Raw genomic sequence first — 22,020 nt, 5'->3', positions numbered from 1 at the left:
AAAAGCTATTGTAATTTTACATCTTTATTTTTCTAGAGCTGTCCTTTTGTTTGCATATTCATGATTTATTCATAATTTATGTGATTTACATAAATCTTACAACCTTATTGGGGGCATTTTGCCATTCTCATGTTTCATTCACAACTTCTGTAAGGTAATTTAGAAAAACTGTGCATACCCTTGCACATTTTAAATGTACCATGAAATATTATGTTATAAGTGAAATGCCTGTATAACATAAAGTAATTTATTGTTCATCATCATGCCTGGATGGGAGGCCTGGACAGCTCCTCTTTAGAACCAGCTCACACCACAGCTTTACCCCTTGAACAAGTATCCATAGTTCTCTGCCTCCACTGAATCAGGTGCAAACTTGATTGGTTTTTATGATTGAGCATCTTTTATTGATCATCTATCTTGTATAGCATAAAATTGTTACAAACTGAACATTTAATTAATTTATTTATTTTATGTTTTTATTTCCCATGACTGCCTTTCACCATTATTTTTCTTCTGGGTTGAGTGAACATTATGATTAGGGTCTCTGCACAGCTAAATGTAAAGTTAAGATTTTATTGACATTTCATCCTTAATGACATAAATAGAGCTTTGCTGTATATGATTTTGATGCATATATGCACAAATAACCACATAAACAAGGAGCCTTGCTTGCATCTGTTTAGGTTAGTTTGGGCTATATGAGATTTTTACTAGAATTGATAGATTTGATCTCTTCCCAAATTGTACAACAAAAACATACTGTGAATCTTCATCTAAATACATGTTTAATAATCTTCTCACTTAGAACTGAATGATATCTTACTTCAGCTAGGAAATTTTAGAAACATTTTCACTTTGCAAAGAATTTATTTGTTCAAGTTATATAACATTGTATTTTATAGAAAGAACATCAATGTAATACCAAGACTTATGTAGTACTGCATTTTTTTTTATTTAGTAGTGCAATTGTGTATACTAGAATTTGTTTCCAAAATTGTGGAGTTACTAATAAAAGGATGAATGTTATTTTTTAAAAGATAAATGCTTCCCTTTGGTAAATGTGCATATTTGTGCATGTTGAATCCAGGGATAGCTTTGTAGTAAAATGAAATGAAATCTCCTTGTATAAAGAAAGAACCTTTCATTTCCTAGACCAGAAAAATACTGTCAAAAGTAGTCATTCCATAGCTGGATTAAATTTCCTATTGTAGTAATAAGCGATAGAAAATACTGAATTTTTTTTACAAGTTGATATCAAATAATGGTCTATTAAAATTTAAACAAATATCTCACATTGCCAAGTTATTGAATAACTATTAAATGATGGATCAGAAAAAAAAAAAAAAAACGGACACAACCTAGAGGATTCTGCATATGTGTATGTGTGGGTGTTAGCCAGTATAACCAAGACATGTTGGTATTCACAAGAAACACTGAGCTACCTTTAAAAGAAACTGCATATTTATAGTGCTTTGCATATTTGAAAGATCATATGTAAAGATAAGTCCTAGCTATGGTTACTAAGAATATGTTTTGTGCTTTTCTCTGTAGACTGTCTCAATAGTAGCGCCTTTATACAGAACTAATGGAAAATTCCCCATACTTCCTAAGCCTGCTGTACCCCATGTATTCAATTTGTAACAAGCTACAGCTCCAGTTCCATGTTTTTCACTGGAAGAACAAATAAAAGACATATGAGCATACTGAAATGTTACAATAAGTTGTTGAAACTTGAATCTTGGGAACTATGGGCAGTTTTAAGCTACAGGGTGACATTCCATAATTAGATATTTGAGTGCCCGTTTATTTCTGTAGTAAAAATGAAGTTTATGTAAGGAGGTAAGAGAACACCAATGATACTACAGTGCATATGGATTTGTGTACTTGAACGTTTTTTAAAGTATATCCATTCCCTAGGCACATTCATGGGTTATAAAAAGTCATTGTCATCTTTCTTTTACAGCTGTTGTGAGTGCCATCCCTGTGCCAACCCTAGAAAGTGCCCAGTACCCCGGAATCCTCCCATCTCCCACATGCGGGTACCCCCATCCGCAGTTCACTCTCCGGCCGGTACCGTTCCCAACACTGTCAGTGGACCGAGGTTTTGGAGCAGGAAGAAGTCAGTGTAATGCATTTTCTTTACTTTCTAATAGAAAAAAAAAATGAATACTATCAATATGTCTTGTCTAGTATGTAGCATTTTGACCTTGCTCTCTTCAAGAATTATTAATTTGCCTGTGATCCTGGAACTAGAGAGTTTTTCCCCACACACTCATGCTCTGGATCCTGCACTGTGATTCCCCAGGAACAGTCTGTGGCAACAGTCTCCAGGGGAAAATGGGTGTGCTATGAAATAAAGTCTACATGGGGTATAAAACAATGACATATTAGGTGCTTTAAAATAATACGTCCTGAGCTGGAGGTATGGCTTAGTGGTTAAGGTGTTTGCCTGCAAAGCCAAAGGACCCAGGTTCAATTCCCCAGGACCCACGTTAGTCAGATTCACAAGGGGCCAAATGCATTTGGAGTTCCCTTGCAATGGCCGGGGGCCCTGACTCACCCATTTCTCTCTCTCTCCCTCTCTCTCTCTCTCTTTCTCTCTCTCTCTCTCTGTCTCTTGATCTGTCAAATAAATATATAAAAATAAAATAAAATAAAAAGTTATGTGTCCTGTCAACAAAGTTAACTATCAAGTGAGAACGTCTAGAATCTTCTGACTTCTAGAATCTGTTTGGTTAAGTGGAAATATTTCACATGCAGTCCATAAGTGATGGATATTTTAGCTGCCATTAATTTCTTAAGCAACACTTGAACAACTTTTACCTGCTGGATGAAAATATTTCCAGAGTAGCAGTTCATTTATCAAAAGGACAGCAAGCATGGAGGCAGTCTCTGAAGCTTTTATAGACACCCAAGTGATTTCACTGTATCATTTGACTGTTTATTTTTTACCTTAAAGCACAGACTTTTAAGTCGATTTTATGACTTTCATCTCTTAGTTAAGAACAGGTGACTCAGCAGCTCATGTGAGAGAGGATGTTTTGTAACAGATATGATGGTAACAGCAACAAAATATATTCGTGAGGCAAGCTATATTTTTCCCAGCTGAGCAGGAGCAGCTCTAAGAAATTATAAATCGTCTCAATGTAGCAAGGTTAGAATTAAAAAGCATCAAAAATCTTCCAAGCAAGAATTAGATCCATTTCCCTCTTCCACTACATAGCTCATCTACAGAATAGATTTGTGTGCAAAGTTTCTGGGGAAAAAGGTCCCAAACCATATTGAAGGGACTTCAGTGCTAAGCATGTGTGAAGTCTCCAGACATTTCTGAAACCAAACAACAGCGCACCTTATTCCAGGCAAAGCATGCAAAGAAAAATGTTTCTTCTTCACTTCCAAAGAAAATGTTTAATATAGTCATCTTCTCATAGGAACATGTTCTGTTAAGGCCTTTCAGTCCATGTCCAGTAATTTTTTTGGTTCATTTTTTATTTATTTATTTGAGAGTGACAGACACAGAGAGAAAGACAGATGGAGGGAGAGAGAGAGAATGGGCGTGCCAGGGCTTCCAGCCACTGCAAACGAACTCCAGACGCGTGCGCCCCCTTGTGCATCTGGCTAACGTGGGACCTGGGGAACCGATCCTCGAACCGGGGTCCTTAGGCTTCACAGGCAAGCGCTTAACCACTAAGCCATCTCTCCAGCCCCCATGTCCAGTAATTTTTAAGAGAAACTAAGGAAGTCTGTGATTTCCCTGGTCCCTGAGGTGTGACAGACAACAGCTACAGTGCAGTACTTTTTATTAGAGAATTCTATTTATTCACTCTATGCCCTTCATATTTTTAACTTTTTGCGGGCATAGTATAATTTTGAAAATATATTTATCTTATCCCTTTTCTTTTCTCTTGGGTTAATATAGCATGTGAAAATTTCTGTTACTGAATTCTTGGATATTGATTCCAAAAGTTAAAGTTCAATGAAAGAGAAATGTGCTGCTATAAAATTCAGTTTTGTCTGTGATTGAGAGATATTTCATGTGCTATTGTGGTATACTATCTTCATAGTGGGGAAGCTGAGCAAATGAGGACCATCAGAAAATTTCACCTCAATTCTGCTATGAACCTAAGATACCTCTGGACAGGAAGTCTATTAAGTGTCAATTAATAAATCAAAATATTTAGAATAGGGCTGGAGAAATGGCTTAGTGGTTAAGGTGATTCCCTGCAAAGCCAAAGGATCCAGGTTCTATTATTCCCCAGGATCCATATAAGTGGCACATGTGTCTGAAGTTTGCAACGGCTGGATGCCCTGGCCTGCCCATTCTTTCTCTATCTACCTGCCTCTTTCGCTCAAATGAATTAATAAAAATTAAATATTAAAAAGATTATTCAGGGCCTCCCAGTTCCCTGGTCTCGAAGGTAGCAAAACAAGAGGAGGTGAATGACCCCTCACACTTCCACATCACAGCTGAAACCACAGAGGAGTGTGGAGATGGGCAAGAGCACTGCTCCCAAGGAATAGTGCTGTATGATGAAAACCTCCAAAACAGGGAATCACAGGACTCCATCGTTACAAGACATTTTGACTGGTGACCTTGGTCCTCATTCCTGAAACAAGTAAATGGATAAGGAGTTTAAGAGATTCCAGTTTGGACACTGTCTTAGTGAGAAGGCTTGTCAAATTTATCCCTACTATGTTTCTGATTTAGTTCTCCCCCAAATAGGAAATCAACTAACAGATAGAATTTGGCACAGATAAATTCAGAAGCACAGATTATTCTAGGTGGTCTTTTTAAAAATTCAAGTTATGAGGAACTTGGTTATTGAGGAATATTTCATTGTGTTGTTCTCCTAAGATTAATGAGCCCAGCGGATTCCTAGAGGAAGAGTTCATGGCTCAGAGTCTTTGCTTAGTGTCATTGTTGGACTATATTTCTATCAACTAATATAGCACTTAGATAGAAGGAAAATACTCATTTCCATTTTTGCAATATTTTTACCAGTTATTCTGTAGCAATTATTTATGTGTGTTGACATTAATTATTACAAAGTGCCTTGAGATTTGACTCTGCTATGCAATGTTATGCTATTTGCACAATGAATTCCAACTATTTCATCATTCAGAAATGAGAACTTTAACAGCATCTCACAGACTCTCACTGTGCTCACAATGTTAGGGAGGCTGCACTTTATGGGCAAGGGACTTGTTCTGTGTGTTCAGAGTTCCTAGCACAGCTAAATGTCATGTCATGTCACTGAGCCAGTGTATGACATAGGTGTCCCGAGCTGGCAGCTAAGCTGGCCAAAGGGACTCATCTAAAATGAGAGCATTTTCTTGTAGTAGAGCATTTGATAATGTTTTTTTTTAACAGTTTTCAGTTTTAAATGCCAGCCAGATCCATTTCTTGCTCCACTCAAAATATAAGAATTACAGATTATCAATGGAAATTGTTCTCCATTGTATTCATTCTGAACAGAGAAAAAGAATTCCCCTGTGGACTACAGTCTAGTCAGTCTCAATGATGGTCCCTACCACTTAACTTGAGCTTTGTTTCCTACTGTTGTGCTAAACATGAATTTCATGAAGCTGGTACGCCTAGTTAGACCCACATCATGGTGGATGCATGGCAGCCAGCTGGAAGGAATGATTGTTTTGAATGATGATGATGATGGACAATGCCATGAGAGAGACTAGGATTAGAGTAGCCAAAATAATTTCAGTAATACCAACAGAATGCTAATGCTCAGATGACATGTCCTGATATTTTGATATTTCATCAGAAATAGAAAACTGAGGTCCAAAGGAGTAACAAAGATAATATTTTATCATAGATCACTTTCATTTCAAATATACAGAAGACAGTAAATGAAGGAAAGAATGAATAAAGTAGGAGATTATAAATGCATTATTGCTCCTGTAATGCTGACCCTTTGAAATGTGATGTAGTTTAATTGTAGTACATATTCAATGGAGAGAGTTACCTAGGTAAAATATTTAGGAAAAATTATAAATTTTCTTTTGCTGGACCCACATTCTAAATGTGCTGATTTGGTCCCATTAATAAGAACTAATCCATTGGAATTTTTTAAAGGCTCAGACAGAAGCAGCCCACTATAATTCACAGGTCACAGAGGACCAGAGAGGTTTCCAGTCAAACAGCAGCCAAAGTTCCCCTGAAATTCCCTCATGAGACTATAATTTACTTACAATGAATAATTTTCTCCATCCTGACCATAATCGCTAGAGATATTTATGAAATAGTCAGTAACCTTCTAAGCATTTTCTACAATCTAACACATCATAAATAAATGTCCTTTTGGGTCTTTGATGTGAAGGAAGACCCACAATGAAGAAGAACACCTTGCAGCCCAGGCGTGGTGGCACACTCCTTTATCCCAGCACTAGGAGGGGCAGGGGTAAGAGGATCTTTGTGAATTTAAGAACAGCCTGGGACCACAGAATGAGTTACAGGCAGCCTTGGCTAGAATGTGACTCTACTTTGAAAGAAAGAAAGAAAGAAAGGAAGGAAGGAAGGAAGGAAGGAAGGAAGGAAGGAAGGAAGGAAGGAAGGAAGGAAGGAAAACAAAGAAAGAAAGAAAGAAAGAAAGAAAGAAAGAAAGAAAGAAAGAAAGAAAGAAAGAAAGAAAGAAAGAAAGAAAGAAAGCCTTCTAGAGACAAAGATGAGCATAGAACTCAGCTACCTCTCTGGAGCCAGGGATATAAAGGTGTCAGAGTTGAGAATTGGCTAACAGCAAGTCTTTACTTTTGGTAACCTTCTTTAGATTAAATACAAATTCAAAGTAAAGTCTACTTTTAACCACTAAAACTGCATTCTCAACCATGCCACCATAGCATTCTGGTCGAGGACAAACACAAGCACTTACCTGCAGGGTTCTAGCCAGTCCCTTGCTGTCAATACTCTTCCCAGATGGAAGCAGCCTACATGGCTTTCTCCTGTTTAAGTTTCTTGTTGCTATCTGGCTAACCATACCCTCAGCCATCCCACATCTCTAGCTCTCCATGACCCTCTGTGAAGGATAAAGCCTAGCAGTTCCTCCTTGACCCAGAGGACCTCTTACCTCCTCCAAGGATGGAAGAATAAAAATACTCTTGGAAGATGCTTCGCTTCTGCATCTCCTGAATATAGTACCTTGTTTTCCTGTGTCTTTCATCTCTATTCCCTTTGACATTATTGGATTTTCTTTCTATATCCTCTGTCTGTTGCGGGACTTATACAGTCTTTCAGACTTCTCTCAAAATTACCTCAGCAGCTCATTATCTGAAAGTATTTCCTAGTTAAAAATTTATCTTTAGGACTGGAGAGATGGCTTAGCAGTTAAGCGCTTGCCTGTGAAGCCTAAGGACCCCGGTTCGAGGATCAGTTCCCCAGGACCCACGTTAGCCAGATGCACAAGGGGGCGCACGCATCTGGAGTTCGTTTGCAGAGGCTGGAAGCCCTGGCGCGCCCATTCTCTCTCTCTCTCCCTCTATCTGTCTTTCTCTCTGTTTCTGTCGCTCTCAAATAAATAAGTAAAAAATTAAAAAAAAATTTATCTTTAAAAGTAAGATATTATCGTTTATATGTTTTCACTTTAACCAACATAATCATCGTAAAAAATGAATTCAGAAATACATATAGTGATCACACACTCCTACCAGGCAGCTGTTTGTATTTGTAGTTGAGCCTGGACCTGTTGGTTTTGAATATGAATGAATATTTAAAGTTGAGTCATGGTGTTCTTAGCACGAGAAATTGCCTTGAAAATATTTTTAGTCTTATGCAACTGTGCAATCCAGGGAACAGAGACATTTCCATATACAAAGCAGTCCAGATGCCCACAGGCTATCACAAATGACTATGTGAGGCCTCTTCAACTATTGTAATCTGCCTGAAAATTACAAGGTTTGCTACCAAAGAGGAAAATTCATAATTCTGTATGCAGGTAACTTGCTCAGTGGAGTCATATCTCATATAACTTTTAACTGCATGTTCTTCTATTTTGTTATGTGAGATAATGATAGTGGTTATTATTTGTACCATTTTATTAGCAATGCCTCTGAGCACCCTGTAACTCTGATTTGTTTGACAGTTGACATGACATGTTTAAATCACAGCACAATTGGCATATTGGCTGGTAGATAATAATGTGGTTGTAACAGGTTTGGTACATTGAATTTCACTGACATTGCTACTTATGGAAGGAGAAATCATTCTTTTATTCTCGCTTCATCACTTATGATTACAGGGCCCAGAGAGTTCAGGCGATATAGTCAGGGCTGGATGTAGTTTACTACTATTCCTGAAAGCTAGGTCACTGCCCTGCTTGATGGATTTCTACTGTTTAAAGGTGGTGTGCTATTGTATTCTGTAAATACAGGACAGGGGTAAGGAATAAGAGTGTTCCCTATGAGTTGATTCAGAGACAAGCTTGGTCTGGAATAATGAGTGGAGTTCTTGTCTCCATTGTAGCAGTGACTGAAGCGCCAGCCACACAACAGCCACCCCTGCTGCCTCCAGCTCAGCCCGAGCATCCCAGCAGCGAGGAAGCCCCCAGCAGAACCATTCCCACCGCTTGTGTCCGACCAACTCATCCTCTCCGCAGCTTCGCCAACCCTCTGCTACCTCCGCCCATGAGTGCAATAGAACCGAAAGTCCCATACACACCACTTCTGTCCCAACCAGGTAAAGTACCCATCGGCTCACATGGAAAACTGCTGCTATCTCTGTGATGTTTGCACATACCTATGGGACAGGGCCTGAGAAATCCTGAACTTAGTGATTATTGCTCACACGGACTACCTGATATTCTACTCATGCATGACTACCAGGTTTGCAATGCAGGTGTTGATCATTACCATTAAAAGCATCTAGTCAATAACAGGTGCATTTCATCCATCCAGGAGGTTGTCTGGGAATCCTGGATGATAATCCCAAACCTTTAAGGGGAGTATAAGGAGGATATGGGAAATGTTCCTGATTTCCTGACTCTTTCTTCTGTCTGGGTCCCAGAATCACAAACTAGATGTAAGGCTCAAGTAAAAGTGTGACGGGTGGGAAACATTTCTTAAAGAAATGTGTTTACTCTCATTGTCTATTATTTCTCAAGGATTCATTCAGTCCTCATTTCCTACTGCTTCTGACATATCTCAGGAATATGGAATCACAAAGGAGTGTCAGAAGCCGTACATGGAACAATTCTCATTTTTGAAAGAAAACCACCATTTGGAATTTTTTTATTTAAAAAAATATTTAAATGTATTTAAAGAGGGCTGGAGAGATGGCTTAGCAGTTAAGTGCTTGCCTGTGAAGTCTAAGGACCCTGGTTCAAGGCTCTATTCCCCAGGACCCACGTTAGCCAGATGCACAAGGGGCGCATGTGTCCGGAGTTCATTTGCAGTGGCTGGAGGCCCTGGCACACCCATTCTCTCTCCCTCTCTCTATCTGCCTCTTTCTCTGTCTGTCACTTTCAAATAAATAAAAATAAACAAAAAATGTATTTAAAGAAATATTATGTATTTATTTGCAAGGAGAGAGGGGGAAGGGGGAAAGAGAGGCAGATTGGGCACTCCAGAGCTTCCAGCCACTGCAAACGAACTCCAGCTGCATATGGCACTTTGTGCATGTGAGTTTACATAGGTACTAGGGAATCAGACCCAGCACACTAGTCTTTGCTAGAAAGCACCTTAATCTCTGAGCCATGTCTTCATCCCCTCTGTAGAACCATTTTTACTGCTTTCATTTGTATCCAAATAGTATAGGGACTAGGAAGAGAGGGTTAAAGAGACAGAGACATAACCCCTCAAAAATGATAAAAAGGGAAAGAAAACGGATATATAAAGATAAATGAGCACTGCTTAAATTTATTTGCAGCATTAGAATAATTCTAAATATTCACATGCATCTAACATAAGATGATAAACTTCAGTGACTATGAAATAACCTGGCAGCTGGACTGTGCCAATCTTCATCTTTTACATATTCTTGAGCAATTCTTTGCTTTTTGGGTCTGCACTTGTAGCAATGAGTACTATGGTGTGTATAAAAATAGAAACAGTGTTGAGAAAATTGCTCAGTGGTTAAAGCCACTTGCTTACAAAGTCTGCTGGCCTGGGTCTGATTTCCTAGTATCCATGTAAAACTAGATTCACAAAGTGGTGCAAGCATCTGGAGCTCATTTGCAATGGCAAGAGGCCCTGGTGTGTTTACACTCTCTCTCTCCTTACAAATAAATAAAAATATTTTGAGATGTTGAAACATAGGATTGTCTGTAGACTGTGATTATTAATTGTCTTTAAATTTTATTAAGGCACGTTGGATTTTTTTCTTTTTAGTTGCACACAGCATGGAAATGATCTTTCCTGAGACATGCTCAGTTCCTGCCATGCCTCCATCCCACAGGAGTGAACCTGTCTCACCCAGTGAACTCCACAGTAGAACCTAATGCAGCTACATGTTGCATGAGCTCACCCAGCCTGCACACAAGCACGTACCACATATTGCAGGGACATTCCGCTACCGTACTACTTTATACCACCAAATAACTAACTGTAAGAGAACTGATACTGAGACAGTTTGCAACAGGGCAATCCATTCAATGGACTTCCTTGTTGAGTGTGTTTACTGTGTGCTTTCATTTCATATGGCAATACCAACCAGAGGAAATGTTTTTTAAGGAGGTTAGTTGGTATTCAGGACTGATGCTATTTCACTTAATTTTGACTGCCAACAACAATTAAAATTTCATGAATCTACCATGAACATGCTTATAGAGTAGCCATACTCTAAAAATTTTAAGCATCTTATTTGGGCCTCAAAACAAATTTCTAAAATGGCTTAAGACACAGATAACTTAAGCAGATAATAAATCCACAAAGCTGGTAAGTAATGCATTGTTACCTACTATTTTTGACACCAGAAAGCATGGTTTTTCTATTTTAGGAACTCAGTTTTGCTTTTCATTTATGTTCAACTCATTTAATGGCAAACAAAAGCAAACACTGTTCCAACTAATATACCAAAATTAATAGAAAGAAATCAGTGAAGCGTCCAATGTAACTGATTTGAAGAATACAGTTTCTTTACAAGTTTTCACCATTTATATTTTAATGAAGATATGTAGAGATTTAAACATTCTATACTAAAGATGGTAAATTATATAACATTAAAACATTTAAGTGCTTGAGTACTTGTTACTGCTCTCTCTTCTGATAATTTTATAAATCATCTCTCCATCACTAGAGCATATAAACTGAAATGGTCCACTTACCAATGTTATTTTAGCTCCTGTTATGAAGGTTCTTTCTCACTGGCCATAGGTTGGACCTGTAATGTGGTGTCATAGCACATCATGGTAGGAATGCGCGGCTCCGCAAACCACTCATCTTATTGTGAGGAAGCAAAAAATAAAAAATGGGAGAGGAGGCTCCCAAGGTCTTCTTTGAAGGCATAGCCCCAAAGTGAAAAAATAAAACCTTCCCCCAACCTACCAGAGGTACTAGTACCTCCAATGTGCACCACATTTTGGCCCAAGCTTTTATCCAGTAACCATTATGGGCATTCAAATTCAAACTATAGCAGAAAGAGAGAGAGAGAGGGGGGTGGGGGACTTGTTTTAAAAATCTATGCTACACTTGGGAGGCAGAGGTAGGAGGATCACCATGAGTTCAAGGCCACCCTGAGACTCCATAGTGAATTCCAGGTCAGCCTGGGCTAGGGTGAGACCCTACCTCAAAAAAAAAAAAAAAAATCTATGCTATATGGAGGGGAAAAATTCCACAGATGGTATCTGGATGCATTTTTTTTTTTTTTTTTTTTTTGGCTTTTTCAAGGTAGGGTCTCACTCTTGTCCAGACTAACTTGGAACTCACTTTGCCACCCAGGCTGGCTTTCACTCACTGCAAACCTCCTGCTTCTGCATCTTCAGTACTGGGAATTTTAATGTAAAATTGTGCTGCTGACATAGTGCTTTGTTTAGAACACAGGGTTTGGAATGTAACCAAATGCTGGAACTCTAGGACAATTAGATGATCAAAAGAATTTCAATTTTAGGATACCTGCAATAAGTGGTTATAATAATCTGGCATTTTAATTAGGCATTATTTTCTTATAGTAAACCAAATCAGCCTAAAACAAAGTCTGACACTATACAGTGGAAATGATGGGTTTATGTCCTTAAGGAAAGGATGCTGTCACTTGTGATAGCTCTGCACCTCTCCCATCAAAATCTAAGCATATCTAACAACCCACTCTCTAATGAAATGCCACAAAAGTAAAAATCGCTTTTACTCTTGTTTCTGTTGTACACATATGAGCCTTCTTTTGTGTTACTATTGTCCCTGTTTTTATTTAAACACTTTATCACAAGCCATTTCTTCTTTTATATTTTCTAATCAACTTCTCTATCTTAAGTTCTTGGTTTGGTTTCCTTTTTTTTTCCTTCATAATTTCCCTTTAAATGCCACCCTCCCCCACTCTCCATGAGGCATATGCTACCATCACTTTGGAATTATTAACTGTCTCTCCCTTTTATGTTTCTCCTTCATTGTCTGCTGTGATTTCTATTTCTTCCATAATGCTCTACCTCATGATTTTCAAATAAGTCTCCCTGCACTGCTTCTGACACATGGTAAATAGTGTGCCTTTTAAAGGACTGATGTTTACTTATTCTAATAGAAAAAGAAAATTAGCAGACTGACAAATGTATTAGTGCTGACATTAACTACATGCTTCTTAGCCTAAAAGATGAAATACTTAGAGCTTTCAACACATTTTAATTCCAACAAAATCATTACTTTAGTCAAACTGATTGATGAAGCAAAATCATTTTCTTGTCAGCCCCAAAAAGGAAATACCTCAAATAATTTTACTCTGGGTTTCACAATAAAAGGCTGCGTAATTAGCAATGAATTTGTCTTTACTTAGCACAAGTAATTACTTTAGAATATGGAAATGTGAGGCATTGCTCTAACTTTTAAAGATCATGATAAATAAGAGTTCCTCTTCTTTGCTCTGAGATTAGTTAAAAAAAAAAAAAAAAAAAAAAAGGTTTTTGTTTTCTCACTCACTTACTTCCTGCATGTGGGATTTCCTGAGCAGAGCTCAGGGTCTCTGCCTTATTTGGCCTACCACTGAGACAAGAAGAACTGTGTGGAACAACTTCATATAGGAGGGATAGGGATAGATTACGTTCCATAGTAACCAACTCCCTGGGATGGCAGAGAATTTTGCACTATGTTATAGTAGGTGGTAATTAGAGAGTCATTCTGTTGTCATAACGACTAAAATTCTGCCTACCTCAAAACATAGATTCATTCCTTCATTGCTTTTCCCTTCCACCCACTGAGCTGGAAATGTAGCCTAGTAGACTCCATTGTATTAGATGTGTTTCTTACAATCTCCTCATTGCTTAATAAAGCAGTTCTGTGTCATTAGTGGATGTGAGTGACTGCATGGTCCTTACAAATTTTACAGGTCCATCACTGCACTTTTCAAATCATGAATGTGAATGTGTAAATGATTTGGCTTATCTTCTCTCCAGTTAAGTAGAAAATGTTTGAGCACTGGGTTTATTGCATTATAGATCTGGCATAACTTATACAAAGGACCAAGATAGGGTGATGAGAGTGTATGTGTTTTCTAGTGCATTTTCTTTTAGCTGTGGAATGGAATGATCAGTTGCTCTTATAACGAACTTGAATTAGAAGACTATTTACCTTATAAAGCTGAAATTCTGTAGTGAAATAAAATGTGACCTCTTAAATACTGACTTTTATATCAAAATACTCTATTACAGTGTTAGCTTCCCAGAGCTTCTGTGTCTATGTGAAACTAAATAAGTGCTATATTTTCTACACCCATATGTTTATACTAGAAAAAGCCCAGTACATTCTGATCTTTTCATTTTCTGAGGGATTAATATGTCAGTGGACATGACCAGACCAAAACTCACTTCACTGTACAACCAAATTGAGTTTGATTTTCCCATTGCAAAGTGGGTCGTGTGTTCCAATTTGTTTACAGATCGAGGATAAAGTGTAGGTAGAGCTGGTTGACAATGGACAAAAGAAGCCTGTGATTTATATTTCATGGCTGGTTGGGGAATTGGGTATTCCTGCTGTAACCTGATCTTTTTGGTAGGTCTTATTTCAGTAAATATGCTGTCAGATAATACACCGATAAATATCTATCACACATTAGCAGTGTAGCTCTCCCAGAGCAAAGCCACTCATAGACCATAGTAGGGTTGTTCATTGGACCCCCGTGAGTTCTCCATTCTACTGGAATGGATCACAAAAGCCATGGGGAATTAGATATCCTTTATCAGGTTATATAAGACATTCATTTTTAAGGACTGTCAGAGAAAGTAAATCATTGGTACAGGTAATAGGGGAAATTTGTTGATATGGTGTTATTGGATCCAATACGTCCAATCAAGTTTACAGTGAAAAATTACAGTATATCTTATTATGTAAATTTTGTCTCATGTGGAAGCCTGTTTACTCTTATAGGTATTTCCTTAAGTTTTTTCCTGCCCTCACTTGTAATCAATGTTGTTTGATACATGAATTTTGGTTCTATTTAATCTGATCATTGTAAATTATCCTTTGGTAAAATGTAAGACAAGGTTAGGTAGTCACAACTAATATTTGCCACTCTGAAACTTATTTGATATTTAATAAGGGAAATACTAATTTTCTCCAGTATGGATTTCTACCATATAATTAAGAAAGCTCTGATAGCTATCTCAAAGACAAGAAGCAGTTTCTAGAAAAGACTTTATGCAAAACCCTTGCCTCATTTATTGAAATGACTGCCTCATTTATTGAAAAGGTGAAGTAACTTGCCCGAGTCCAGGCAAGAAAACACCCAGGCATACAAACATCAGAGACATGTAACACTGAAGAAATGCTTATGGCTTAAAAAAAAAAAAATCAGCCACATACAGAATTATCCTTAGATTTACTTTATTATCTTTCACTAGAGTCATCTAGTATCATCCTAATTATCAAATATCCACAAGAATTACTTTTAGGTAAACTGACTGAATAAGATTATATTCTGAGTTCTGCCCTATGACATTATATAGTATTAGATGGAGATGGAAGTTATAGCAGGAGTAGCAACTGGCAAGAACACTTGGGAACAGCTACCATCTGTCTTAGACTTACCTGTTCCAACTTTCTATTACCCTCTACAGTAAGGCATCAAGCCAGGGTCTACATCTGTTGCTTTTAACACCATGAATGGCCAGAGCTTTTGGAATCCAACAATGAAAATAGGCATGGACAGGGAGATGTATAAAATGAAAATAAAAGTTAAAGACACATGAGAATATTACCCACACTGTGGCTAGAGAGCATTGCAAAAGGTCAATGAGAACAATAAATGAATAGATAGTACCGTTAAAAATTGTCAAAAGTCATTTGGGGAAGGAGGTAGTGAATTACTACAGATGAGACAAAACCTGAGTCTCTTTGATCAAAAGTTTTCTCAATTAATAAAAGGGATATATTTTTTAAGAGTGTTTTTTTTTTGTTTGTTTTTTGGGGGGCCGTTGGTTCTTCAGGTAGTGTCTCACACTAGTCCAGGCTGACCTGGAATTCACTGTGTAGTCTCAGCGTGGCCTCGAACTCACGGCAATCCTCCTACCTCTGCCTCCCGAATGCTGGGATTAAAGGCTTGCACCACCACACCCAGCTCAAAAGTCATTTTATCAGTGATAAATTTGACATTATTTGTCAATTTAATATAACTAAACTTGAGTTAGAATATTAAATTGCTATACAGGTAATCATAAGAAAAATGAAAACTTAATAGAGGACATAATTTAAACTTTAAGTTAATAACGGTTTCCTTGGATTTTACTGGAAAGTGCCCCTTAGGGGTGGCAGGGGATGGTAGAGGACAGGATAAACAGCAGTTGTTCCCAGTGTAAATATTTATTTCAAATTTCTTATGACCTTGCTAGGACATATGCTCAAATTTTGATAAATAGATTTTGTTATTCTTTGTGAAAAGAAGATGTAGTCTCCAGATGACATCAAATCAAAATCTCCTGGCTTGAATGCTAAAATAAGCATAACTCATGTTTCTGTGCTTGGATTCCTTATTGTCACATAAGAAGGCCTTTCCAGACTGGATCTTATTTTCTCCACTGACAGTGGATATTTGGATGAGAACACTAAGCAGCTTGCTCATAGTTAATCACTGAGCAAGCAGCCAGATCTGGAAATCAAAATATATTTTAAAAATCAGCTTTAGAGTAAATGAATAAAGTTAATGTTTTAAAATCTATCATCCTTTATCATTCAAGAAGGACATTTCCAGGCTGGGGAGAAGGTTCACTGATTAAGTGTTTGACACCAAAGCATGAGCGCGTCTAGGGTGAACACAAGGCTTGACTCCCCAGAACTCATATAAAAACCTGAGTATGGCTATACATATTTGTCACTCTAGTCTATATAGGAGCAGGAAAGAGCCTGGAGAATTTCTGGGGCTCACTGACAAACAGCAGCTTCAGGTTAAAAGAGAGACATAGACTCAGCAAAAGAAATATGCACATGCATCATAAGAGACGGAGACCTGGTCTTTTTTTGGCTACTACATGGGACAGGGCACATGAATGTACACACATACGCACATGCCATGACACACACATTCTACACACATATACACACACACACATTTCCCAGTAAGTTCATGTCTACGGCAAATATAGTCCCCATTATTGGTACAGAAATAGAGCATCGTGACCTCTTCAGAATCGTTGTACTACCTGCCTGACCTGTTGCATTTACCTTTCCATTGTTATAACAAACGTCTGACAAGAAATAGTTCATGAGAAAAAGGATTTAAGCAGGTCTATAGATTCCAAAGAAACACAAACAATAGTGGAGGAAGCTGGTTCATTTTAGAATATATAGCATCCACAGCATAGAGAAGCAGCTGCCAGCAGAAGCAAGCACCGGAAGCCAGAGCTCAAAAGTGAGCACACGTGAGGGCTGGACTTTCAGATCACCCCCACCGCCATGGCCCTGCTGCAGGAATCTGCCTGCTGGGGACTTAAGTAGAAAGTTCAATCTTAATCAAAAATGTCTGAGTCTATAGAGCCATACATTCAAAATCACCGTACTCTGTCCCTGGCCACCATAGATTCAAGACCATTTCACAATGCAAATTGCACTTAGTCCAACTTCAAAGGTCTCCATAGATTTAATGCTTTAACGTTATTCAAAATCCCCACATCTCATCTGAAGTATAAATCAAAACATAAATTATGTAATGTAACATATGATATCACAGAATAAACATTCCCATGGTAAAAAGGCCTAACAAGTAGAGACTGGACCAATTCAAAATCAATAATCCGTAATCAAACATCAAAACTCTGTAGTTCCAAGTCTAACATCCATAACCAGTGACAAAGAAGCCTCTGGTTTCTAATTCTGCCCTCCAGCTGAGCTGCTTACAGCCAGGAGGAAAAATGGTAAGCCAGTAGCTTTCCGTGGCAGCCATCCTACAGTCCTGGTATATCCCAAAGCATCTTTGGGACTGTACTGCAAATCATGGTTCATATTCACAGCTCCATACAATGGCCTTACTTGGCTTTCACACAGAGATTTCAACTGTTTTCTATTGTCACATTTCTGGGCTTCCTGGAACTGATTCATCTTCATTCTATGGCCTTACCAGAGCTCCACAAGGGAATTTCAACCCTGCTTCACATGCCTCCTCTCAGTGGCTCTTGTAACTGGTTTCACTTCATACAATGGATTTACAGGGGTTCTACTCTGCTTCTCATTGTCCAGTGGCTATGCCCACAAAACAAAAGCATTTTGCATATCCACTGACTCTTTCTTTCCATGATTTTTCATGATTTCAACACCAGGCATGAGGCATGGCCAAATTTGTAAATCAAGGTGAGAATAAACCTTGACTTTGAACAGCAGGATACTCTTTTATAATTCTTACTTTAAGCTTACTCCATGCAAAGGAATTGGCATTTCTACACACTTGAGCCTTCTGTGGGTGGATTTTATCCTAAGGCATCGTTTTCAGTGTCCCAAAGTAAAGCACTTGAACCACATCTGACTGTGGCAGTCAGCTTAACACTTGTAGATTAAGTAACCTCAAACCAATCTCTATGCCAGTTACTTCAAACTTGCTTGAATTTTCCTGTGATAAACTGTACATCTTTCATATCCTTCTGTTTTATGTCATCTTCCAAGCACAGTATTCCATTACTTTTAAATTCAAATTACTCAAGTTTTCAGGACATGGGTGTAAAAGCATAGCCAGCCTTTATATCAGTAGCCTAGTACCAACAAAATTCTCTCCTTCCCCTTTTAAAGTTCATAAACCAAACATTTACAGTACACAGTTCTCTCTGCATTTTGCATTTTCAAACTATCATCAGAATATCCTATCAAGCTCTGCTTACAGCACTGCAAGGCTTATCCAGTGCCAAGTACCACATACTTCCACATTCCTCCTGCTGACATATTCCAAATGATCAAAAACCATATGGTCATATTCCTTACAGCAACAGCCCCATTTTTCTGGTAGTATATTTTTGTTGCAGTTACCTTTTTCTTGCTAGGACAAGCATCTGACCAGAAACAGCTTATAGGAAGAAAGAGTCTATTTCAGACTTATAAAATTCAAGGGAAGTTTCTAGTTTCACTAGAAGAAAGGCTGGCTGGACTTAAGTTCTGCCCCCACTGACACATCCTCTGCAGCAGGTATTTGTGTGCTGGGAACTTAAGTAGGAAGTTTAATCTTAATCAAAAATTCTTGCTGCCATAGGGTCACACATCCAAACCACCACACAAGCTCACAGGTAAGCAACACTCAGGTGCTTGTTGCATTTGTCAGAATATAGTAATGAAAGAGAAAGATAGAATTTGAATACAAGTCTTCAATTTCCATCTAATAATTTAAGGTGAAGTAATTTGAGATTTTATAGAATTAGATATTGGTAATATCACTCATGTCACATCTTCTAACATAAGCACAGAAGATCATCATAGTATGAATTCACAATGTTCTTTTTTTTTTTTTAATTTATTTATTTGAGAGTGACAGACACAGAGAGAAAGACAGGTAGAGGGAGAGAGAGAGAATGGGCACGCCAGGGCTTCCAGCCTCTGCAAACGAACTCCAGACGCGTGCGCCCCCTTGTGCATCTGGCTAACGTGGGACCTGGGTAACCGAGCCTCAAACCGGGGTCCTTAGGCTTCACAGGCAAGCGCTTAACCACTAAGCCATCTCTCCAGCCCTCACAATGTTCTTTAATGTTACTACAAAGTCTAGCATGTGCTAAATTCCACTTGATAGTGAAGAAAAAGATGAATGGATTCTAACTATGCCAATGTGATGTGGACTTTATGTAGTATATTCCAATGTAAGTTCAAAGGGTTGGACATACAAACCCCTAAAGAAAAATCTAAAGTTGCACTGTGTGTTTTTGAAAAAACTGATATTTTGAACCAGTGTGCCAAGAACAGTTGGAATTTTTCATTGATAATTAGTTCCACTGAAAAAAGGGGGAAAAGGAAGTTTCAGTTAATCAGACCCTTTAAAGAATGGAGAGACCTGAAGAAATCACAGTTTTAGCAGCTCGGATTCAAACAGAAAACATCATGTAGTGTGCAAATCTTCACTGGGAATCAAGTCTCTACTAGCTTTTTTTTTTTTTTTAAATTATTTATTTATTTATTTGAGAGTGACAGACACAGAGAGAAAGACAGATAGAGGGAGAGAGAGAGAATGGGCACGCCAGGGCCTCCGGCCACTGCAAACGAACTCCAGACGCATGCGCCCCCTTGTGCATCTGGCTAACATGGGACCTGGGGAACCGAGCCTCGAACCAGGGTCCTTAGGCTTCACAGGCAAGCGCTTAACCACTAAGCCATCTCTCCAGCCCTCTACTAGCTTTTAAGACTGAAGATGCGCTGCTTCGTGCAAGTCATGTCTTTATACTCTACAGCAGCTCCTTAAAGAAAGACACGTCCTGTTGTATGGGATAGACTTGGAATTCTCAGGAATTAAAACATGACCTCCAAGGTCACAGTTACTGAAGGAAATATACAGTCAAATCCTCATTCTCACCACTACTGGAGACTAGAGAATACTTTTCTATATTGTTTATTTTTAAAAATTATTTTTTTTTATTTGCAGGCAGAGAGGGAGATAAGGGAAATGAGACAAAGAATGAGTGTGTCAGGATCTCCAGCCTCTGCAAATGGAATCCAGATGCATGTGTCACTTAGCACCTTTGGCTTTCTGTGGGTACTGGAAATCAAACCCAGGTGGTTAGGCTTTATAGGCAAGTGCCTTAACCACTGAGCCATCTCTCTAGCCCCTATTTCTGTTTTTTTTTTAACTACTTAAATATTATGGACTCTATGCAATGCTAATTGCTTATGAATTGGGAATGTGATTTCACTGATTTTTCATCACAAGGATATGAGCAAAAATGCAATAGTAGTGGTGGGATTTGAGTCTTATCTTTTCATGAAGAATAGAATTTATAATTTTCCTACCATAAACATAATGCTTCTAAATCATAGTGGCTATAAATGTCAAACAAAAATTTGTTGCATCTTGTTGCAAAGAGGATAAGAAAATGAAATGTTTGAGCAAAAGAAATGTACCCTTTTTCAGATTTTATTTTTATTTATTTATTTGACAGAGAAAGGGGGAGAGAGAGAGAAAGAGAGAGAATGGGCTCACCAGGGCTTCCAACCACTGCAAATGAACTCCAGATGTGTGCAACCCCTTGTGCATCTGTTTAACGTGGGTCCTGGACAATCAAACCTGGGCCCTTTGGCTTTGAAGACAAGCACCTTAACCACTAAGTCATCCCTTCAGCCCTACATATTTTACTTTAATAATCATCTAAAAATTATCTGGAATGTTTGTGAGACTGTGTGGCTTCTTGACCTGACATTGCATAAAAATAAAGAAGTCGAAGTAGTAAAAATATGACCTTAAAATGAGTAATGGATACAAATTAAATGAACATCTTTGCACTTCAGTTGTGAGAGCTTGTCCATTTAAAAAAAGTGTAAATGTGAAGGTTGGCCATTGAGCACTTTGTTAATATGTGAATTGGGAACCCCAGAAAAGAATCTAAGAAAGGAAGGGATAGAAGTGTTGTTTAAAACAATCATTTCTCAAGTTGTTGGTGTAAAAGAGGCAGCAAGCATTACTATTTCAGGTTTCTGTCACCTTACTAGCTTGGAGTTGCTTTTGTCTGCCTCCCTGTTTCTAGCAAACATGATTCCAACAAGCTATAGCATCATCCCAGCTCTCGATGAGGCAGATGCTCAGACACTGGGTCACTGCTGAGGACAGTACGCAGGTTAGACACTCTGCCCTTGAGGACTTCTTACCCATCTTTGGCTTAGTCATTATTTCCCAACATAAACTTTATAGAGTCACTGCTTAATGTGCTAAGCTCTTTCAAATATTCCTCTAAGTTTCTCTCTTCCATATCATAAAATGCAAAATAAACAGCTCTCCTAGTTATATGATTTTTATGGATGCAATGTCATCTGGGACAGTCTTTTGACTCAGTTCCAGTACAATTGGACACTTCCCATTTGTGGAAGTTATCTTCTTCCTTTCTGTCCTTTATTTTGCTGTGCATATGTAATACCCCGTCTCCTTGTGTGTCTGTATGCTGTGCTGTGGTGTAGCGCATGCATGTGCCCATGCGCCACCCAATGTGCTCAGCTGTGATAGGGTAGCTTCACCTATTATGGCCAGAGCCAAGTGGGGGGTGTTTTACTCTTCCACCCCATCTTGGTTTAAGCTGAAATCTCTTATTGATTCCAGAGCTTTCCAATTTTCCACAGGCTTAAAAGATTCTCAGGTTTACACTCTCCTGAGGATCTGGGATACAGGCATGTGTGGCCACACTTACCTGTTTATGTGGATTCAAGACATTTGAACTCTGCAGCTCTCAGCTCCTTTAGGAGCTCATGCTTGTGCAGAAACCCCAGTTAATTATGGTG

At 38.4% G+C, this 22,020-nt stretch overlaps 1 protein-coding gene across 3 annotated transcripts in view; it reads left to right on the top strand.

The window, feature by feature from the left end:
* Nucleotides 1–22,020, top strand: part of Dcc (DCC netrin 1 receptor) — a 1,292,030-nt gene that overhangs the window by 1,251,786 nt on the left and 18,224 nt on the right. Inside the window, exons 26-27 of one of the 3 annotated variants that reach the window (XM_045143229.1) lie at nucleotides 1,964–2,125; nucleotides 8,474–8,683. In XM_045143229.1, the coding sequence (XP_044999164.1) occupies nucleotides 1,964–2,125; nucleotides 8,474–8,683 (372 nt within the window). Of the gene's footprint in view, nucleotides 1–1,963; nucleotides 2,126–8,470; nucleotides 8,684–22,020 lie in introns of all 3 variants that reach the window. The other 2 variants (XM_004667488.2, XM_045143230.1) reach the window with 2 other exon arrangements.

The sequence above is a fragment of the Jaculus jaculus genome, chromosome 2 (genome assembly GCF_020740685.1).
Source record: "Jaculus jaculus isolate mJacJac1 chromosome 2, mJacJac1.mat.Y.cur, whole genome shotgun sequence".
Taxonomy (NCBI): Eukaryota; Metazoa; Chordata; class Mammalia; order Rodentia; family Dipodidae; genus Jaculus; species Jaculus jaculus.
The sequence above is the reverse complement of the archived record's forward strand: the minus strand, read 5'-3'. Positions and strand labels throughout refer to the sequence as shown.